We start from the raw sequence: 23,514 nt of genomic DNA on the forward strand, positions 1-23,514 counted from the left end.
CAACCAGAAGGTAGCTATCCCATTATAGGCCAGCACCGTATACAGTGGGATGACATTTACTGTCTCTGTCTCTCCGTCAGAGCATTATCCAATCAGACAGTGACATATGGTGAGAAATAAGGCCTTTGTCTTGAGAGATCTAAAGATAAGAATCGTATTTCCATTAAATCAATGAGCTGGGTGCTTTACCGTGATGAATAATGCATCGCCCCTTCAAACCTGCTTCCCTCACTCCCAATTCTTCTCGCTCTCCACTCTCACTTGGTCCCTGCGATGCTCGCTGTTGTACAGTGCCTCCAGTGTTTTCACACCTTTGCACTTCATAATAAAGTGAAGGTCTTAATCCCTCTTTGGCGTGCTTCATTTTCGCTTAACGATCCGCCCGGGTTGACTGATGTGGACGGTAGGGGCACGAACCGGGGAAGTGTCGACCAGACCTTTTGCCGAACAGTGTTGTGCTCTTTTGTAATGACACACAGCCTGGGAACAAATGCTAAACAATAGGGGTGTGACGAGACACTCATGAGAGGAGACACGACATTGGGTCCACGAGAACGAGACGAGACGAAATTTTAACACTATATTTAAGAAAACTGTAGTTAAGAAATATGACTATGAAAAATTGTCTTTACTCGGAGAACCAAGGTACAACATAACCAAGCGTTTCATTGCAGCAGTAAACAAGGGAGTAGGCTGCTCTTGTACAAGGGGGTAAGCAAGCATCCGCAAAGCTTACCTCCTGTGGAGACATTTTGATGCTAACAAGCCATCACCTGCCCTTCCATTGACTGCCATTCATTTTGACGTCACTTTGACAGCGAATAACTTTACATCTGAAGCGTTTAAAGACTCTATTTGTCCATTGTTTATTTCTAAAGAAACACAACAATGTATAAAAGGCTCCATTACCTTGTAGCTCACGTTATGGCTCCGTAGCAGGCGTATATGTAAAAATAGGCTAACGATTGTGTCATAACCACGCGACTTACTGTCGCATAGTAGAGGAATTACCGTATAGTACAGGAGAAGCTCTCAGGCAGTTTCGACTTACATTAGCTGTTTAAGTTTAATTACTAATGTTAACTAGCATTTTAGTTAGCAATAATTAGCCTGTGTCCATGTTATCTCCTTACATATACCTACGATCTCTGTCTCTGCACGATTGGGAATGATGAGATTTCTCTTGGCACAGCTACCAGAAGACTTACAACTTTCAGACAGGTTGCTCACGGCACATCTACGTCTTCAAGCTCAGTTGGAGGCTGAGCAGTAACGCTAAGCCATCACCGGAAAAGTGCTTCTAATAGACTTTACTGGTCTCCGTGAATGGCGTCGCTTTGTCCATTGAGAGAGCAGCCGTACCCTCTAACGTTCTAACGCTGGGTTTTACAGGCAGCCTTTTAGAACTGCAACTCCACTACCGCTCAGCAAAAGTGAACTCAGAGTCAACTTTAGGGCAGGGGATCTTCTATGCTAATGTAGAGGTCCAACCCAGACTCATCCTTAAAGCCAGATGTATTATAAGACCAACCAGGTTAGACTCCCTCGACTGGCTGCTGATCTGCACCTATGACCGATATCGCGAGACATTTTTTACCTTGACGAGATCTCGTGGGATGAGATCGTGTCACATCACTACTAAACAACTATTTTATTTATTTATTTTTTTACACTTTCTACACTAAATGTTGTGTAGGAAAAAAAAAAAAAAAAAAAAAAAAGAAGAAGCAAGCATACTGTATGCTGGCAATGGAGTGAAATCCTAGCGACTCGCCCCAAAACAAACTGCCTGACTGCGTGTGTCACACTACATTAGCTAACCTCTTGTACCTCTCCTTCTCCTGTCTGTTTCCTCTTCAACACTCCCACCTTCCCAGATCCATTAGCTCTATTAAGTCCCATTCACTATCTCCCCTACTATGAACTTAAACCACGCCGACATTCTTTACGCCCGTTCACTCTGACAAGGCTGCTGGACACACAATAGGCCTGGTCCCACTTCCTTAATAACTCTCCGTATAGGAGTGTACAGGCGCGTGTAAAGCCCTATTGATCCCCTGTTGAGAGGAAAGGCTAGCAGTCCACTGTGGTGTGCAGCGTTGACCTTGTCTCCCTCCATGTAATTAATTAAAACTTCACAGCAGGACTGACATCTGATGGATTGCCCTCTTGTTGATTGTTACTGTTGTGGTAATCACACACACACACACACACACACACACACACACACACACACACACACACGCTCAGGCATGCGGAGGTGTGTCCACTCACACCGTGTTGAGAAGGAGCAGGGAGCACTGAACGGAAAAAAGTGATTGCTGTGGTTTGTTAGTGGCCACACCAGCAGTGCAGAATAGTGTGTGCGTGGTGTGGTAATTGAGTGTTTAATTAGAAACGATGCCTACTCGCGTCCTCGATACCATCCCTACCTCAGAGTTGTTATTATAGTCGCCGAGTGTGTGCGCTTTTGTGTTTACTTCCTTATCCTTCCCTCACATAATAGCGCTCTGTCTACCTGTGTTTTTGTACTCTATCCCTTACCCTGCCTTCATCCCACTCAGCCAACCAAAACTACAGTGTGTCAGCCCCGTTTCATCATTTTCTGCTCACCCTTTCAAAGTGAGATCCTTTTTTTTTCTTTCTACATCCATCTCTCGCTCCCCTCTCTGAGCCCCACTGAGGCCATTTGCACGAGCACTGGTCTGATATCAGCCTAGACAGAAAATGTGGAGCCTTTGGGTTGATATTGCAGATGACACATTTAGCATTTAGTCTCCAGAAATCCTGTGCGACTGTAGCTATCCTGTGAGAATAATGATTTTCAATATCAATTCACGAATCCCTCGATTTTCTCTTCTGGCTCTCTTTATCAGATGCACCAAGAGAGAAGACTGGAGCATTCTTCGATCATACTTTCTCCTGCAGTGTTGTTTTGATAAGGAGAGAGCGTATCGAAATCAAAAAAGGAAAGTGGCTGGCAGTAAACAGAGCGACTTTGGATCCCAAAGCCATCTCTTGGCTTTATTCTTAAACAAAGTTTACTCACTGTCTGCCACTAATCTCTACTAATTGGCTGTCTCTAATATAGACGTGAACAGAGAGATTATGAGAAAGACTGTTGTCAGTCTTCGCAAATGTATTAACTCTGAAATGCATCAAATGTGAAGACTATTGTTGTAAGCCATCTTTGATTGTCTCACACCAGAAATCTGGAGCAACGCATAGAGCTGCTAGCATGGCTGCTCATTCTAAATCTTGTTGAATGGTCTCTGCCAATTTTTTCCAATCAATAACCCCTACAGTATTAGCATGGCAACGACAGTATGGTAAAGGTAAAGTCAAATCCAAATCCAAATCCAAGCAACTAGAATTGCTTGGTTAAGATTAAGGAAAGATTGTTTGCAGGGTTAAATATACTAAAAGCTGAAATTGACCACACTAAGACAAGACAAACTTTGACCCCTGGCACCGATGGTGCCCATGCACAACCCCTATTCCAACTCACTTTCTTGTTGCTGTGCAATGCACATCACACTGCTTTCCTCAGTGGCGCTGAATGTTGGCATAGGACATAAATCAATAATTGTCCAATATGAATGTAATTCAGATGGAGACTGAAGAACAAACACAAAAACACAAAACCAAGTGGGAGAAATCAGGTTAAGGCAGGGAATTGAATAACCTGTTTACATGTAGTGCAATAACCCCATTACTGTAAAACCCCTGTTCACGTCCTGTTGGTGGATTATCACATTTCTTCACTACGCTCTACTACATTTTTGAAACCAAGATTGGCACATTTGAGATACATTAAAAAGTCAATTAAAATAACAAACCCATTTAGTGATATATGACACTGCAGCTTGAAGACATTCTTGTTGGTGAGAGTGTTTGGTCTGACAGTGCAGAGATGACAGCTTTTGTCATTCAGTTCAGTTCCTGCAGTGCCCTGCTATGACAAGAACTACTACAACTACCATTGTAGTCACTGTTCCATTATCTTTATTGTGACTATTATTGCCACTGTTCATCACATCCCCAACCGGCACCGTCAGACACCGCCTACCAAGAGCCTGGGTCTGCCGAGGTTTCTTCCTAAAAGGGAGTTTTTCCTCGCCATTGTCGCACTAAATGCTTGCTCTTGGGGGAATTAGTGGAATTGTTGGGGCTTTGTAAACTATAGAGTGTGGTCTAGACCTACTCTATCTGTAAAGTGTCTTGAGATAACTCTTGTTATGATTTGATACTATAAATAAAATTGAATTGAATTGAATTGAATTAATGATTAGTTACTGTTTTTCAGACTGGTAGTTACTGTTTTTTGAATGAGTAACGAATGGTTCGTTGATGATTAGTTACTGATTTACTGTGATTCAAGCACTAATGATTAGTTACTGTTAAACAGACTGGTAGTTACTGTTTTTTGAATGAGTAACGAATGGTAAAGGCTGAAAAGCAATTGTATGCTGCTGCAGGGCATGCTTTAATCCTGCCATCCTGGGTTTCGTACGCTGTTGAGCAGTAGTTAAAGACCAAAGAAGGATTGATCCTTAGTTAGCTGCTACTTATTAACAAATGATTACCTAACCATTATTTACCATTACTGAAGCATTGTGCGTACCTGCAAATAAAGTGATGCATCATACTGAGTGGTTAATCATTAACAATTCATGATTAACGAACATTAATGATTAACCACCACTCAGTACTAATGATAGTGAATGCTTAACTAATCATTCGTTAATGACTAAGCACCACTCAGTACTAATGATAGTGAATGCTTAACTAATCATTCGTTAATGATTAGTTAAGCATTCTGAATGCCACTCAGTACCAATGGTAGTGAATGCTTAACTAATCATTCGTTAATGATTAACCACTCAGTATAACGTATCACTTTATCTCCAGGTATGCAAAATGCTTAACTAATGGTAGTGAATGCTTAACTAATCATTCATTAATGATTAACCACCACTCAGTACTAATGGTAGTGAATGCTTAACCAATTAAAGCTGCAAGCAGTGAAGGACGGGCCCTCGCGCCTCTGTGCGTGCCGGGGTTACTGGCAGACGCCGCTCCTTGCGACCGTGCATTTGCGCGGCACTCAGACACTGCAAATCGTCACCAATGAAAAGGGAACTCCCTGCTGAGTTCAACGATACCTCACACAAGACTCTACGTCATACAGTTCATTAGCTGTGAAAAGAGGCGTGGCTAAGTTATAGGGGGCGGGTCAAATCATCACCAATTAAAAAGGAACGCTCTTCTGAGTTCAATGATACCTTACACAAGACTCTATCTTAGATGGGTCAGCATTTATGAAAGGGGGCGTAACTTAAACATAGGAGGCAGGCCAAACCATCACCAATGAAGAAGGAAGTCTCTGCTGAGTTCAATGATACCTCACACAAGGGTCTACCTTAAACGGTTCAAATGTTCAAATGTTATGAAAGGGGGCGTGGCTTAAGCAAACCATCACCAATGAAGAAGGAACTCTCTGCTGAGTTCAATGACACCTCACACAAGACTCTACCTTAAACGGTTCAAATGTTATGAAAGGGGGCGTGGCCTGAGTAAGCCGTGGTTAAAGTATAGGGGGCGGCACAGTATCACATGTCGACCACACATAATAAGTTTCATGTAAATCGGATGATGTTTGTCATATAAGGCGCATTTCCTGTTGCCAGCAGGGGGCGCTATTACCAAAAGTAAATATTGGCCTGTAGATGTCCTCAAACCTGGACCCTTGTCAATCATGAGAAATTTCGGGCAGATACGACAACGTACACTCAAGTTACAACAATTTCTTTGTTCATCGCTAAACACTCAAAATGGCCGCCACGCCCACACTGTTTGATGAAAAGTTTTTCTTTTAATAACTTTTCATCTTTAAGGTGTTGAGATGGTACAGACCAAATTTGAAGTCCACCGGATGAAATCTGTAGGAGGAGTTCGTTAAAGTATAGCACCTTGACTTTTAGGCCTACTTCCTGTTGCCACTAGGGGGCGCTATGACTTTAAGTAAATATCAGCCTTTATTTGTCCTCAGGGTTGGACTGTTATGAATCCTGAAAAGTTTCGAGCCAATTGGACAATGTACACTCGAGTTACACCCACTTCCTGTTTTGATGGCAAAACGCACAAAATGGCCGCCCCGCCACGGCCACGCCCTATGACGAAAAGTTTTTCTTTTAACAACTTTTCATCTTTAACGTCTTAAGATGGCACAGACTGAATTTGAAGTTGATCGGATGAAATCTCTAGGAGAAGTTCTTTGAAGTACGACATGTGGAAATGGGAAAAATCACACTAATTTTGAACTTTGAAATCAAAATTGCGGGCTTCCTGTTGGGTTTAGGGTATGGCTCGAATGACGTTTTTTGTACATCTTGACATGTTACATATGTGTATCAACTTTCGTGAGTCTACGTTAAACGCACTGCAGGGGCTCAATTCTTTTAACTTTGTAGGGGGCGCTAGCGAGCCATTTTTGCGCGCCTATTCCCGAAACCCTTAAAATACGCAAAGTTTCACCAGACTTGATGCGACCGCCAATTTTGGTGAGTTTTTGAATATGTTAAGCCCCTCAAAAAGGCAATTCATTTGCCGGGAAAATAATTCCTTCAGCTTCAATAGGGCCTTAGCCGCTGTTGGCGCTCGGGCCCTAATTATTCGTTAACGACTAACCACCACTCAGTACGAATGGTAGTGAATGCTTAACTAATCATTCATTAATGATTAACCACTCAGCATGACGTATCACTTTATCTCCAGGTACGCACAATGCTTAACTAATAGTGGTGAATGCTTAACTAATCATTCGTTAATGATTAACCACTCAGGATGACGTATCACTTTATCGCCAGGTATGCACAATGCTTAACTAATGGTGGTGAATGCTTAACTTATCATTCGTTAATGGTTAACCACTCAGTATGATGCATCACTTTATTTGCAGGTACGCACAATGCTTCAGTAATGGTAAATAATGGTTAGGTAATCATTTGTTAATAAGTAGCAGCTAACTAAGGATCAATCCTTATTTTGTCTTTAACTACCGCTCAACAGCGCACAAAACCCAGAGTGGCAGGATTAAAGCATGCCCTGCAGCAGCATACAATTGCTTTTAAGCCTCCAACAATGTCAGTGCTACAGAATATACCTTGTTTGTCAATGTAAATGTTTTGTGAATATCATTATTAAAATATATTATGAGAATCATCCTGTCTCATGTCTATTATTTTTATTTCTATAAATACCATGAACAAATGTCCTAATGACTCATTAATACAGTAACACACACACAGTGACTACATTGGTAGTTGTAGTGGTTCATGTCATGGCAGGGCACTGCAGCGCATTACAGGATGTAGCGTGGCACAGCAGAGCATAGCTGGACGTAGCAGGACGCAGCAGGGTTCAGCAGTGACTAATCATTAACTAACCATTCATTACTCATTCAAAAAACAGTAACTACCAGTCTGAAAAACAGTAACTAATCATTAGTGCTTGAATCACAGTCAATCAGTAACTAATCATTAACTAACCATTCGATACTCATTCAAAAAAACAGTAACTACCAGTCTGAAAAACAGTAACTAATTAGTACTGCTTGAATAACAGTCAATCAGTAACCAATTATTAACTAACCATTCATTACTCATTCAAATAACAGTAACTACCAGTCTGAAAAACAGTAAATAATCATTAGTGCTTGAATCACAGTCAATCAGTAACTAATCATTAACTAACCATTCGTTACTCATTCATTGCTCATTCGTTCCTCATTCATTAATCATTAACTACCTACTTTTTTGTGTACCTTATTGTTTCACCAAAATCAGTGGTAGTGGGAATGATAGAGGCACCATTAAGTAAATCATATTTTTCTAACAGGAATGTAGCTGTGTTAACCTAGTGTCTTTTAAGGAAACAAGGTTTCTCATTGACATAATGTCTAAGAAACCACTTCCCCTGTAGATATCCAACAATAGTCAGTATACTTAAACGCACTGACTGGGTTTATGAAGCCAGCACGGCAACTGACAGACCTTTCAATATACCAATGACAGCTCCAGGAAATTCAAAGCTAAATTCGGGCCTTCTGTATTTACTGCTTCTTACAAATCCTGGAACAGATAAAGTGTGCCAGGAAACTATTGAATTTAAATTATCTCAAGCTTTCCTCTGTCTCCAAAAAAGACATCCAAATCTCAACAGAACCAACAATCTCCACTTTTTCAGTTGAAGAAACGTTGAGGAGAGGATTATGCATTAAGGACTTAAGAGATTCCGCCTGGAAAGCCAGTGAAACTACAACAATACTTTGGTGTCTCCCTCTCCGTCTTGGGGGAGCTGAGTTGAGCTAATTAGCCATAATATCAGCAAGCAAACTCTCCTTGCTTCGTTGACACACACAAGGGCCCCTAATTGACTGCCAGGAGTTTTGAGACTTTAATACAGCAAAGAAGCAAGCTGTACCTTGGTGATTATGAGGTTTGGGGATATACAGCATTACATATTGAACATTCTTGCAGAACCAATCCAATGTCACGAACTTTGAATGCAACACTGCTTGAATAAACAAAGATGTGCTCAAACATTCAAAAAAGCCCAAAGGAAAGTGAAAACATTCAGCATAGCGATTTGAAGCTAAAGGCATTTGTATTTTAGCGGATGCTCTGAATACTGAAAACACACACAACAAAACCTACTGCTAACTTAAATGCCCTATCACTGCTTTAGTTTGCACATCCATTAGACCATGAATCCTTCAATTATCACAGCAGCAATAGTATTAGGTTATAGTTATTGTTCTATCTTCTTGTCTTCCAGCTAAGATGGAGTGCTTAGCAGATATTATATGGAAAGCCTTGAGGCCTCATAGCCAAACACACACACACACACACACACACACACACACACACACACACACACACTAGAGATCGATCATACGTTATTATGCCAACCACATAACAAAACAATTTCAGAATTGAATGAGGCTGGGGTGGGGGATGAATAGGGTTGGAGAGGGGGAGAAGAAGCAAGGATATTGAACATAAACATCTATTTTCTGATGGGGGGGGTTTGGGATGGGGCAGATGGCCTCTTGAGTCATTTAGACGAATCATCCATTTTTTAAAAGGGATTTGATAGAGACCAATCCCCCAGTCTGAATCTTTCAAGCATTTCCCCTCACTCTGACAATAAGGGGGACCTCCCTGTCCCACTGTCAATCAATCCCAAGCGGCAGGCACAAGTCACTTTAAAGGCCGCGTGTACAGTATACCTAGACGAATATCGACCAATATATTTGTCCGTGCCGTCTTCACTGGATTAAATCTTTCATTTTCTTATAGAGCGAGAAGCAGAGAGAGAGAGAAAGAGAGAGTGGGAGGAATATGATGATGGGGGCCTCACCTAACCTCCGGGGAAAGGCCAGTGCATTAGACAGAACAGATCAGTTCCAGCTAAGATGAATATGAGCACATAGATTGGTCTACTGTCTGGGGAGACTCAGAAATGCAGTTTTGTGTACGCCGAAGCTTCGAGGCTCAGAGGCAGCGAGTGAGGAGGGCAGGGAAGGAGGCAATCACTGCATAACCAAAGAGACCCCGAGCGGAGCACATCAGAGCCAAGGGCCAAGCTGAGACAGATACAGATTGCTTATTGAGCTGTTTTTAGAGTGACGGTATTAACAGCACATGGACGAAAAAAAGTGTTTTTCTCAGGATGTCTCATGCACTGTGGCTTCGACAGTCTATGGGATGTGTGGGTATGCCATAGGGGGATGGTGATTGTATACTAAATTGCATGGAGTTATATAATATTAATGATAATGTAATTGCATATTTCTTGTTGATTGCATTAGTGATGATTTTTACTCTCCTCCTCTATCTTCTCTGTTGTCATCTTCAGTAGTTAAAGTATGTGGCACGTGAGGTGTTATGTCCGTTTATTCATGTTATCAAATGCTAATTAATCGTCATCATCATCATCATCATCATCATCATCATCAGGAAAACCATCACCTATGCTGGTGCTTTATTCCTTCTTATTTAGACATCAGCTGCCCTGTTCATATGTAAAATTAAGCTTTTTACACTCAGTGCATCACAAATAAATTGCATAAAGAGTTGCATCACTCTATCCCGCAGCACATTTAAAGCTGCAATTATCAATACTTCTAAATTAACAATGATCAAATAACTGTCTTTAACGTGAATGCAATTGCTTGTAGTAGTGAACTCGCAGAGAAACTATCACCCAACTCTTCGGTTCTCCGCAGCTCTAGGGAGCGCTTTTAGCATCTTACAGCTCATTTTGTTTTTAGTTTATAAGGTTATATGTCACTGTAGAGTTTACAGCTTGTTCTACTGCCCCCAAGTGGCAAGAATAAATCATTGCTGTTTTAAAGCAACACTAAAGAACTTTCGTTGCTTCAGTCCCCCTACAGGTTGGAAGCGGAATTGTCTATTACATTACATTATGCAAGTTTGCCAGATCGGGTAGTGGATCTGTAGTTCGAATGAACTGGACAATGTAATGTAATGGACAATTCCGCTTCCAACCTGTAGGGGGACCGAAGCGGGAAAAGTTTGTTAGTGTTACTTTAAGACTTCCACCATGAAAGGACAGGATAATGGTGAGCTAGTTTGAATACGTCGTGAAGATGTTAGCCACGCATTTGAGTCATTGTGATACTGCTAGCTCAGTCTCAAGTGCCATTATCTAAGTAGGGTTTTTACGGGCTTCACCAAAGAGCGCTCGCTGCTGTGGCCAATCCAGATGAGACCCACAGCAAGGTTACACCCTAGTGAAGACATTCTAAAGGAGCTGGAAAATGATATTTTGTTGTAATCCAGATCGGTGGTGAGACTGTGTCCATTGGGAAAAATAGATTCTGTTGTGTTTATTTATCGCCTCAGAGACATTGGCGCCTATTGTAAAGGGTACACTCGGGGCAAAATACTTCCTGAGTTTTCCTCTTAAAAATTCAAATCACCACTGATGCAGCAAATATGGCCACTGATTTTAATTTTTTTTTTTTTTTTTATTATTTGTCAGTGGGTTTTACTTTCCATCGTATGTTATGCATTCTATGTACTCTATTGTCATCCTATTTTTACTATTATTAAGCGTGTTTAATTTTCCATTCATTATGGCATTCTATCCCTGTGTTCATGTTCATTCTAGGCAATGCAATTTCCTTATTGTAAATCACTTTCTGGTGCATGTCCTGTATGAAAGGTGCCATACATATAAAGTCATTATTATTATTTTATTTAATTTTGTGACTGAATTGCCATAAACAATCGTATCTCACTGCTTGCACTTGTTTTATTGTGCATGCCATCTGTATTTGCTTGTTTATATAGTATAAGGTTTGTGTTCTGCATTGCTTTTTAATGAAATCAAATCAAGTGTATTTATATATGGTATAACAATAGCTTTAAATGACACCAGCTATGATACTGGACTGTTTTTTTAAATGTTTTTTAGCATCGTGCCAAGATGCAAGAGTTGAAAATGATCTCACTGACAGTTACTGATGTATTTACAGAAATGGGGATGGATTCTCCCTGTGAAAATAAACCAATTACCTAAAGTAGCATCAGCTTCATCTTCTTCTCTTCCCCCTCTTCTTCCTCTTCCATTCCTTATCAGGGCCATTCACAGCTGTCAAGCCCAGATCCCAGATCACCATCTCTCCACCCTTCTTTTTCTCCACCTCCCCTCATCTCACTTTAACACCTTAACCTCCAGAGGCCCCTACTACTCCATCCATACTGGCGTTCCCTCACGCTCTCTTGCTCCTCCTGCCATAATCTACTGTCCACTGCCTCCTTTGAGCCCAATCTCTCCCTCCTTCCTTCCTACCACCCCTTGCTGTTTCTCCCCACCACTTCCTCCACTATCTCTCCATCCATCAGACTGAGTAATGGCCATCAGGGCAAGGAGTCACCCTTCAGCTGTCTGGGACAGACACTGATCACACACACAGTCACTTTGGGCTGAGGGCATAGCCATCCATTTTGTACATGGTCTCTCGACCGCCTCACATCCCACTGTACTTGCAAGGCTGAAGCAATTACAGGAGCCCACATGGTACGGATGAGGCTGACCACTCACTTGGGGTTAAAGGGTGAATACATTGTACTTTTATTGCACAACTGCATCCCAACTGTTTGCACATTTGTCTTTACAGCCCATTGAGATGGCTGAATCGAGCAGGAATGGGGTAGATATTAACAGGAAATTGCATTTTCTGTGTATTGATCTGTTTTCTTCTCAACTTTGATTATTGCAACAATAAGAGGGACTGACTCTGTCCACATTTACATTGTTTGCTTATTGACCTATTTTGTTCCCTTTTACAGTTTCCCCAGCATTTACGACCCTGGGGCTTCAGTGAGCCAATGAGCTAACATCACAGAAATTAATAAGGTTGTTTTCTTTCTGTACTGATCACCAAGAGTACATTTAAACCAGGCTTGGACTAATTTTCCTGAGCAGTGATTGTGTGCTTAAATTCAAACAACAAAGGATTCCTGTTGACATATTGAGAGGGTCTATACCTCCCATTTACTAGTTTGTCATTGGGCCACAACTCAGTTCTATTGCGGTCTCCAAAGTGCAGTTTGTAAGCAGCAGCTAGGTGCAGGCCTATCGAAGGGCACAGTAATTGGCTTGAGGTATAGCCTTTGGGTGCTAACCCTCTTAATGATATCTTAATTGCCTTTTTGTTCATATTATGAAATTTTAATGGCCTTCTGAGCTTTTACCTACAGACCAGCCTTAGTCTGTTAGCCCCTCACATCAAGGCCGGTTATGACATCATTTGTCAAAAATTATGTCCCATTTGTCATTTGGGAGCTACTAAATTATAAATGCAGCAACAGTTAAAGGAGAATGACCCCTGATGTTGCTCTTGCTCATAAGAACAGAACCAGGAATGAAGTGGAGCCAAATGCAGCTAACCAAGCCCTTTGTGTGAAATATATATTTCTTATGCTAACATCAATTTTGTACAACATGTGAAGTCGTAAGGCCCTTTAAAAGTTCCATATTATGCTCATTTTCAGGGTTCATACTTGTATTTTGGGCTTCTACTAGAACATGTTTACATGCTTTAATATAAAAAAAAAAAAAAACATTATTTTTGTCTGTCTGAATATACCTGTATTCACCCTCTGTCTGAAACGCTCCGTTTTAGCACCTGTCTCTTTAAGCCCCCTGCCTGAAAAAGCCAAGTCTGCTCTTATTGGTCAGTGTTTCCGAGTCCACCACATCTGCATTCTCTGAGACTCAGGCAGCCGGGGAATGACTGTACGGCACTGTAGCTGCACCTTCTACCTATATATAGTATAGCTGTGACATCACTACCATACAGAAGTACTGATGGCTTGTTCAAAGACACTGGTTCTGAATACGGGCTGTGTGCATTTCTCTGTAGATTAAGCCTTTTGATACTTTTACAGTTTTTATATAGCACCTCGACTTGCTTTATGAACAAAAAATACATGAAAATCAAAATTTTTACAATATGGGAATAGCTCAACATTTTTTTTTGGAAAATACGCTTAACTGCTATCTCTAATATCTGTCTGTTAAATATGAATCTACAGCCAGCAGCTGGTTAGCGTAGCTTAGCATAAAGACTAAAAACAGGGGGACACATTTTGGCACCTATAAAGCTCACTAATGGACCTTCTTTCACAGCAGCCATTTTTTTGTCATAGCAATAAAAGCACAGGTGTACTTGTTGGTTTTAAAAGACGGCTACATTCCATTTAGGTGAACTAGTTCCAGGGACACTGTCAATGCCTGCTGTGAAAAAGGTCTATTTTCATGTGCTTGTAGGCAGATTGTTTCCTCCCAATTCCTTAATGCTAATTAAGCTAAGCTAACTGGCTCCTGGCTGTAGCTTCATTTTTATTGAGGACGAGGGTGGTGTCAATCTTCTCACCTAACTCTCAGCAAGTAAGCATACATACATGTGTATTTTGTAACATTTCAATGGATTTCTGTGTTTCAGATATAAATAATGGTGATTATTTGCTAATATAAGTGTCTGTTTCAGTGACGATCTGTTAACAGATCTTTTTTATTTTTTTACATACTGAGAGAAACTGGAAGTCTTAAAATCCCTGCACAGCCGTGGTACACCCACACAGATGTTTCCACATATTTCTGTTGATTAGATGTCCTCTCAGGACTGTGTACAGACTGCTGTTGATTGACATGTCCTTCACTCTACCTGGGAAATATGACACCTTTATTATTCTTATAGGCCTTTTTTTCACAAAAACAGGTGTAGGTAATAGAATTAACAATGAATTCCATTAACCTGCTTCATATTTCACAGCGCCAGATCCCTGCCACACTGTCAGCGAGACATTGTTAATGTTATTAGCAACACCGGTGTTTCTACTATTACAACTCAACATTTCTGCTGGGGGGAAAAAGGCTGTTTGTACAAAGAGCTTGGTGACATAATTCCCAGCGGAGCTCCCAAAGAGATCAATCTGAGCAGGCCAGCGACTTGTAGGCTAGTGCAGGGCCTTTTTTTTTAACAATATATGTGCAAAAAATGGATTTCCACAAAACAAGTACAACTACAGTTTAGGAGTAGCAAGCACAAATGCTTTAGCTAATAACTGTCACAGTGTGGAGGCTTAATTGTTTGCCACAGTCCTACCACTGACACTAATTAGCATGTAATTAGTGTCAGAGGTTGTGCACACAGAACGAAATTAAACAGCTGACAACAATGTCACCACAGAAATAAAATAATATAAATCTATAAAATAAAAAAAATGTATATGAATGCAAATTAAAAGTATAAACAGAATAAGAATATATGTACACATATGAGATGTATATATCTTATATATAAGACATGTATTGAAATAAATACATATGTACCTACAACTTATGTAACCTCAATAAAAGTGATATTTTTTTTAAATTAATAATTGCATTTTATTTCTGTTGTTAAAATAGGATTGTGTCTCTTTTAACATGTCATGCTTGTCTAAGTACAGTGGTGGAAGAAGCAACTTAATGCATAGATGGACAAAAAGTACCGAAACAAATACTAAAATGCAGTTCACCTATTAAATATGTTGTGTTTTTCAGCTATTTCTACCTATGGAATAAGCTCCTGCCCTGGTAAGTGGCAACCAGTATCTAGGTGACAGTGGTCCCTCTAGATCTCCAGGTATTTGAGAGAGAAAAAAATGAGAAAGCGGGCAGACGCGAGGGGGCGACGTTGGTCTCTGCAACACCCTGACAGAGAGAGAGAGAGAGAGAGAGAGAGAGAGAGAGAGAGAGAGAAGGGGCGCTCTGTTCTGAGATCCGACTTCAGTGTCAGCTCGATTCAGTCACACAGCTCCGGCTCAGACATGGCTGCAAATGCATCTAACGTCTCCTCTTTTGTTTCTTCTGACTTGTATGGCGAGATCAAGAATCGCGAGTCGCTCGCCGTTTAATCCACTGCACAATGGGCACGTCGCTTTGCATTACGGCCGCACACTGTTGCGCTCTGTCTATTACAGCTGGAATTAGAGACATGTGCTAATTAGCTTCAATTACACTCGTTTTCATCTTTTTGTCATCATCCTCCGAAATGGAAGTGCAAGGAGTTAGACCCCCAACTATTTGTGTCTCCCCTTACAACTATTTCCATTTGCATATTTAATTTATGCTTTATGAATTAAATTAGCGCATGATGCAACTGCACTACAGTTAAGGCCAGCATGTGAGGGGGTTAATGATACGAATGGGAAGATAGGGGAACTAATAGACTCCAGGCTATTAGCAACACGGTAGGACTGGAAGGATGACGCTTCATTACACTGAAATAAAGTAAGTCATGTGTGATCCTGCTCTGATGGAACCTTGGATCAAACTGATGCTCACTTCCAAACAACACGGGAGATATTACTTGATTTTAAATGCCCCATTGTTCCTATGTGTTCAGAGAGAGAGAGAGAGAGAGAGAGAGAGAGAGAGAGAGAGAGGGGGGATGGCCATGGCACAGTGGGGTTGTTGCGTCACTAGCTATCTTCACTTGCGCAGGCTCTTTGCACGGTGGTCTTTGGCTGTGGGCATCCCTGCAACATTCTGACTCATGCATTGGTATCAGAGCGAAGATTTAATACCAAACTGTTGAAATAATTGCGTCAAGGGCAACCTTATAAAGGGCCGTGGCTCTAATTAGCAAAGTGAGAGCCATTATGTCACAACATTTGGGGGAAAGAAAAGTTTAAAAAAATAAATAATAATGATATGAGTAGATGATGATTGCATGATTATAATGAATAAAGGCAGTTTTTACCCAATTAAAACATTTCAGTAATGCCAGCACTCCCGTGGCAGCTGCAATCTTATCTGCACAGAGCCCAGCCGATGCCAACTGTCACCCACTATTATACGACTTTCTTAATTCACTGAATGTGTAAAACGTTCAATTTCCCTGCTACAAGTGAGGCTGGGCCTGGAGGAGAGAGGGGAGAAGAGGAGAAGAGAGAGGATCGCAGCGGCACTTCACTGGTTTTGTTATGAGGGCTCGATGTGCGCTCTGGCTGGCGTCGCGGAGCCCCAATCAGGTGCCATTACACACGCTGTTTGAGAATATCATTGGCTGGTGCGAAAGGAGCTGTGCGCAAAACCAACCCCGCCGCTCGCACTCGCCTAACAGAAGCCGAGCTGAAAGCATCATCCGCTTTGAGCGCTTAGGCGCAGTGATTACATCCTCCCACAGAGAGATAGAGAGACAGAAAGTCCTGTTATTCGCCAGTCCTTTTTTATTATTTAGTAGAAGTTGCGTTTGTTGTAGATTCCGGCGGTGCGTAAATAGGACTTTTTTGTTTTCTTCTTTTTTCCTTCTCGTGTGGAATTCCGTGTTGTTTTGTGACTTTGTGTGAAGAAAGGGGCTGTCTGTTCTGTGCACAGGGAGTGTTGGCTATGCGTCCTGGCTCCAGTCTGCTATGTTTTGCGCTGACGCCAAAACTGACAGACCGGTGCAGAATTGATTAAAAAACAGAGAAGCTCGGATCAAATGGCTGTGCTTCTCACAGCTGAAACGACACAATGTTCCACTGACCCGAGGCAGAGGAGAGGAATTTCACAATCGGGCAGTATTGTTGCTGTTTATTTCACTGCCTTTTTACGGACAGAGGCAATGGGAAATGCTCATTTCTTGTAAGGAAAGGGAATAATACTTATTTTTTCTTCCCCCACTCCCCAATCCCCGTCTTGAAGTGCACTTTTGTGAGAGGGAGAGGAGATGATTTGGTTCATTTTCCTGCTCTCCATCCTGGATGGAGCTGTCTCTCAGCTACACTACTCCGTGCCAGAGGAGCAGGAACCTGGCTCCGTGGTTGGGAATATCGCAGAGGATTTGGGGCTGGACATTACCAAACTTTCCGCTCGCCGCTTCCAGACGGTGCCTAGTTCCCGGACACCGTATCTGGAGGTGAACTTAGAGAACGGCGCGCTCGTGGTGAAGGAGAAAATCGACCGGGAAGAAATCTGCAAGCAGAGCACCCCGTGCCTATTGCACCTGGAGGTGTTTTTGGAGAACCCGCTGGAGCTCTTTCGCGTGGAGATAGAAGTGATGGATATCAACGACAATCCGCCCAGCTTCCCCGAGACTGACATTTCCGTGGAGATATCGGAGAGCGCCATCCCCGGGACCCGTTTCCCGGTGGAGAACGCCTTCGACCCGGACGTGGGCACGAACGCGCTCAGCACATACGCCATAACGAATAATAACTACTTCTACCTTGACGTGCAGACGCAGAGCGACGGGAACAAGTTCGCGGAGCTGGTGCTGGAGAAGCCTCTGGACAGGGAGCAGCAGGCGGTGCACCGCTACGTGTTGACGGCTGTGGACGGGGGCATCCCGCAGCGCACCGGGACGGCTCTCCTGGTCGTTAAAGTTCTGGACTCGAATGACAACGCGCCCACCTTTGACCAGTCCGTGTACTCTGTCAGCCTGCGGGAAAACTCTCCCGTTGGCACTCTGGTCATCCAGCTCAACGCCACGGACGTTGACGAGGGACAAAACGGGGAAATAGTTTATTCGTTCAGCAGCCACAACGCCCCGCGGATAAAGGACTTATTCAACATCGATGCCCGGACAGGTAGGATAGAGGTGGCGGGGGAGGTGGACTATGAGGAGAGCAACACGCATCAGCTTTACGTCCAGGCTAAAGATCTGGGGGCTAACGCGGTTCCAGCGCACTGCAAAGTGCTGGTCAAACTCACAGACGTGAACGACAACACGCCGGAGATCGGTTTCAGCACTGTGACCGAGTCCGTGAGCGAGCAGGACGCCCCGGGCACCGTGATCGCACTTTTCAGCGTCTCGGACCGGGACGCTGGCGACAATGGACACATAAGCTGCGAGATATTAGGAGACGTCCCTTTCAAGCTCAAGTCCTCGTTTAAAAACTACTACACCATCGTGACGGACGGCCCGCTGGACAGGGAGAACACGGACTCCTACACTGTCACCGTGGTGGCCAAAGATAAGGGCCAGCCGTCGCTCGCCACCAGCAAGTCCATCAAAGTGCACGTGTCCGACGAAAACGACAACGCGCCGCGCTTTACGCAGGCTGTTTATGATGTGTATGTGACTGAGAATAACGTGCCCGGCGCGTTCATTCACGCTGTAAGCGCTCTGGACCCTGACATGGGACAAAACGCTCTTATTACCTACTCCATATTGGAGTGCGACATACAGGGCATGTCTGTGGACACCTATGTGTCCATAAACCAGGACACAGGCTACCTTTACGCGCTGCGCTCTTTTGATTACGAGCAGCTGAAGGAGTTCAGCTTCATGGTCCAGGCTAAAGACTCTGGCGCCGCCGAGCTCTTCTCCAACGCCACCGTAAATGTCATCATAGTGGACCAAAACGACAACGCCCCCGCCGTGATAGCCCCAATCGGTAAGAACGGCACAGCCAAAGAGCACCTGCCGCGCTCCGCGGAGCCCGGGTACCTTGTGACGCGCATCGTAGCCATGGACGCGGACGACGGCGAGAACGCACGGCTCTCGTACAGCATCCTGCGGGGCAACGAGATGGGGATGTTCCGCATGGACTGGCGCACGGGGGAGCTGAGGACAGCCCGCAGGATCTCTCCCAAGCGGGACCCGCAGGGTTACTACGACCTGCTGATCGAGGTGCGGGACCACGGGCAGCCCCCACTCTCCTCCTCCGCGAGCGTGAGCGTGGTGTTGGTGGACAGCGTGGTGGAAGGCCGCAGCGGGGACCGAGGCTCGGCCTCTAAGGCCAAGGAGACCTCCCTGGATCTGACCCTGATCCTCATCATCGCCCTGGGCTCCGTGTCCTTCGTCTTCCTGCTGGCCATGATCGTGCTGGCCGTGCGCTGCCAGAAGGACAAGAAGCTCAACCTGTACACGTGCCTGATGGCCGGCGACTGCTGCCTGTGTTGCAGCGCGTGCTGCAGCCGGCAGGCCCGCGGGCGCAAGCAGAAGAAGCTGAGCAAGTCCGACATTATGTTGGTTCAGAGCACCAACGTGACGTCAGGGGTCGGGCCCGTAGGCCAGGTGCCCGTGGAGGAGTCCGGGGTGGGCGGCGTGGGAGGGGGCTTCGGCTCCCACCACCACCAGAACCAGAACTCCTACTGCTACCAGGTGTGTCTGACGCCGGAGTCCGCCAAGACGGATCTGATGTTCCTGAAGCCGTGCAGCCCCTCCCGCGGAACGGACACGGATCACGCCAACCCCTGCGGCGCCATAGTCACGGGTTACAGTGACCAACAACCGGACATCATATCCAACGGCAGTATTCTTTCTAATGAGGTAAGAGAAGCCTGGGTGAGCTGTTCAGTTGTATTACAAAGTGCACAAAAGCGTGATTTTAAAAAAACGAGTTTAACCTCATTTTTTAAAAAGATCCCCCAGATATCAACAGCTGTGTCTGCCTCATGTCAAAATATGTTATCCACTCAGATGGAAGCGGTATCTGCTTTATTGGCTTGGCTGGTTCTGCTCAGTGGCCTTTATTCATTGTCAAGCGTGTATGGTGATTGGACATGTCAATTGTTAAATCTCATGTGGCCTTTTAGTTTTATTCGCAATGGAGTGCTATCAGATCACAGGCTGCAGACCAACCTTTAGATTGCGCGCAACAGACAGAGATTTAGACTTTGGGCATGACTGCTTATCATTTTTCAGTCATACCACAAATTTGGAAGAGTTTTATTTTTATAACGTGTTTGGTGCTATCACATCTCACCTGACCTCACCATATATTAAGATATTCACATGCACGCATGCAGTTTTTGTTAAGAATTGATTTCAAAATCAGCAGGGTTTTAAAAGTTTGGGTTACCTGCAAAATAAGGTGTGGCTCTTATCAAATCATTTACTTGTATAACTGCAGTGAAGGGAAAACACAGAATTGTATCAGACATTTTGAAGAAAAATCCCACTAAGAGAGCATCTCTGTTTGTGGAAGATAGTTTGGTTACATCAGCAACTTTCAGTAACTGGCCCTCCTTAAGCACAGGCATTTTTATAGTTGAGTGAAAAAACTATATATATCCGTATTGGGTTATAAAGTTTGGGTGGCAAATATGACCGAAAAAAAGTAGAAGACGAGTGGCTCCACGGCCCTGTTTTAGTTCAGCCTGTGCATTCTGCGCGGGGGGGAGCTGTGGAGTTTGGGGCTTTTTGTTGATTGCGGTGTGGCTGGAGTGGAGCCAGACAGCTAGTCACAGCCTTGCCTTTGCTGTGCGTTAAGTATTCTGTGCACGACCCAGCACGGCAGCACCGTGAACAAAGGTTGTTCAGTTTCAGCATCGGGCGGCTCAATCATTTACGCATTCAATCGCTTCCCTAACCCACTCTCCCCTGCTCCTGTCTCCTCTCGCCTCACTCACTCACTCACTCACTCACTCAGTTACATGTCAACAACCAATGTATGAATATGTGATCACTTATGTTCCTATTATCTAGAATAAAGTTCCTTATGTTATTTTGAATGTGTCTATTTAGCGTTAAACGTGATCAAATGTGTTTTTCTGTGGGCTTTTCTAGACAAAACACCAACGAGCAGAACTCAGCTATCTGGTGGACAGACCCAGACGTGTCAACAGGTAGAGTCAAAAGCACACACACGCACACGCACACGCACACACACGCACCAGTGTTGTAGTACTCAAGATCGGTCTTGGTCTCGGAATCGACCGCATTTTAACTCGGCCTCTTCTTTGTCTCGGATGAAGAGGACTCAGGATTTTATTTCAAGACCATGTCAAGACCACAACTGCAGGGATTGCAGGGATGTGTTCAAACTTGCAAATGCAACCAATAACTTGACTTATATATAATTTAAAATTTGTTACCGAAACCCCCCCACCCCCTGTTCTGGCTGTCTAACACAAGTTTGGTCTTGGTCTTGACTTAGTCTCAAACCCTCAAAGTCTTGGTCTTGTCTCGGTACACTCTGGTCTTGGTGATGATTTGGTCTTGGCTTAGGTGGTCTTGACTACAACACACCCACCCACACACACACACACACACACACACACACACACCATATTATTACCAATGTGCAAAACCTAGTGAGCCACATACCATTCACCGAGGCAATTCACACATCTATAAAATTGAAGATTACATCCATCAGTGTGAGTCCCGGACATTCCGCAACGTTAATTGTGGCTTTGAGAGGCTACACGGTTCCCAATGTATCCATAACGTTCATCTTCAATTTGGCGCCCATCCCATAACTGACAGAGCAGCGCCTATTACAGCTCTAATGCTGGATTTCATTACATGCCATGTGTGACATCCAATTTAGCCTCTTGACGGCCACCGTGACTGTATTAACGCAGTGTTGATTTCTGATTCTCCCTCTCTTTCTTTCTGTCTGCCCCCTCATTTAATCATCCTCTCCTCTTCGTCTACTTTCTTAATGTCGTATCTCCTCTTCCCTCTCTCTCTCTGAACCCTCCATTATATATTTTTTTCTCTGTTCTCTGACACGGCTGTCTGCATTCTCCCTCTCACCTTCTCCGCCTTTTTCGCAGTTCGGCTTTCCAAGAGGCCGACATCGTCAGCTCCAAAGACAGTGGTCATGGCGACAGCGAACAGGGCGACAGTGACCATGATGCCACTAACCGGGGTCATTCGGCCGGTGAGTCCACATCACCACATCACATAATTACACTGTAATTTCAGTGCTCACACACACACACACACACACACACACACACACACACACACACACACACACACAAACCTCTGTTTCCATACTCTGTTTGCGATAGTGAATGGGATAATGCGGAATCGTTGGTGCGGACCAGTGACTTTTAATTTCCTTAATTTGAGAGAGTGTGCGAAGGCCCAAGCTCTGGCTGGCTGGCTGGCATGAGCCGTCCCCCAGAGGTGCTGATTGTGTTTCACACCCGGGTGAAAGGGAGGAATATTTGGGTAAATCTCTCTTCTTTCTTCGCCTCTCGTGGCTCTCCGTCTCTCTTTCCAACACCGAGTGGTGCTGAAAGGACTGCGACTCGCAGCGAGGCAGTTCAAGGCCTTTAGTGCTTCAGTGGCACAAATCAATAGGTTCACTCAAGTGAAAGGATAAGGCATGGGGGCTAAATTAATATAATAAGATGCATTTCAATCAGCCTCGCAGTCGGCGTATTGCACTGCCTTTATTGGATGTAGATTCAGCTGATCGGGGGCATTAGCAGCTTTTGCATTCTTTGTTTTTTTTGCTGGCCTACTTGTAGCTTTGGCATAAGTCAAGGCAAACAAAATGTTGGACTTAGGGAACATTTCCCTTCACACTGTCTCTTTATCTCTCTCTCTCTCTCTCTCTCTCTCTCTCCTACATTCTCCAGTGCAGTAGCTTTTTAAGACAAGGCTTTAGGTCTTATCATAAGCCTCCCCTTGTTCTCTCTAAAGTTCTATTAGGTAAGTACCTGTTTATTGATCAAAGTGGAGTCAGGTAGAAAGTGGAGCAATAGAAAATCTCATTTCATATTGAATTGCCCTTTCCTTCTGAGGGATTGTTCCACACGGCTTGTGTGAGACCCCTGTCTAGACCGGAGCCTGCCAAATATCATACCAGTGATGGGAATACAAATAGAACAAATCAGATAGGTGTTGTAGGATAGCCAATGGTCCTCATCATGCGCCACAGTGTTTGACATTATTAATGAACTGAGCCCAAATAGATAGCCAATATGCAGCAGTGGCAGGGCCGCCGCCTGGCCCTCGCTGATGAAACGGGTGGGGAAGGGCAGTCTGTGCGAGACTGAAATGCTGAGAAGTGGGAAAAATCCTTTTTTTAATCAAGACTAAAAATGATAATTAATAATCATTAGGGCTGTCAATCGACTCAAGTATTTAATCACGATTAATCGCATGATTTTCCACTGCTGTGGTGTATGTTGTGTTTTAATCACATGCTAATCAAGCACATTTTCAGAAACTAGAAGAATTTAGGTTTCAAGTGAAGC

At 43.7% G+C, this 23,514-nt stretch overlaps 1 protein-coding gene across 3 annotated transcripts in view; it reads left to right on the plus strand.

Annotated features, from left to right (window-relative positions):
- Positions 1–16,678: 16,678 nt before the first annotated feature.
- Positions 16,679–23,514, plus strand: part of pcdh10a (protocadherin 10a) — a 26,806-nt gene continuing 19,970 nt past the window's right edge. For all 3 annotated transcript variants that reach the window (XR_004897139.1, XM_031293599.2, XM_031293600.2), the window contains exons 1-3: positions 16,679–19,843; positions 21,083–21,141; positions 22,078–22,184. Coding sequence is in view for 2 of the 3 variants with exons in the window: in XM_031293599.2 (XP_031149459.1) it covers positions 17,297–19,843; positions 21,083–21,141; positions 22,078–22,184 (2,713 nt within the window). In the remaining variant the exon portion in view is untranslated. The remainder of the gene's footprint in view (positions 19,844–21,082; positions 21,142–22,077; positions 22,185–23,514) is intronic.

This window comes from Sander lucioperca, chromosome 4 (assembly GCF_008315115.2).
Source record: "Sander lucioperca isolate FBNREF2018 chromosome 4, SLUC_FBN_1.2, whole genome shotgun sequence".
Taxonomy (NCBI): domain Eukaryota; kingdom Metazoa; phylum Chordata; class Actinopteri; order Perciformes; family Percidae; genus Sander; species Sander lucioperca.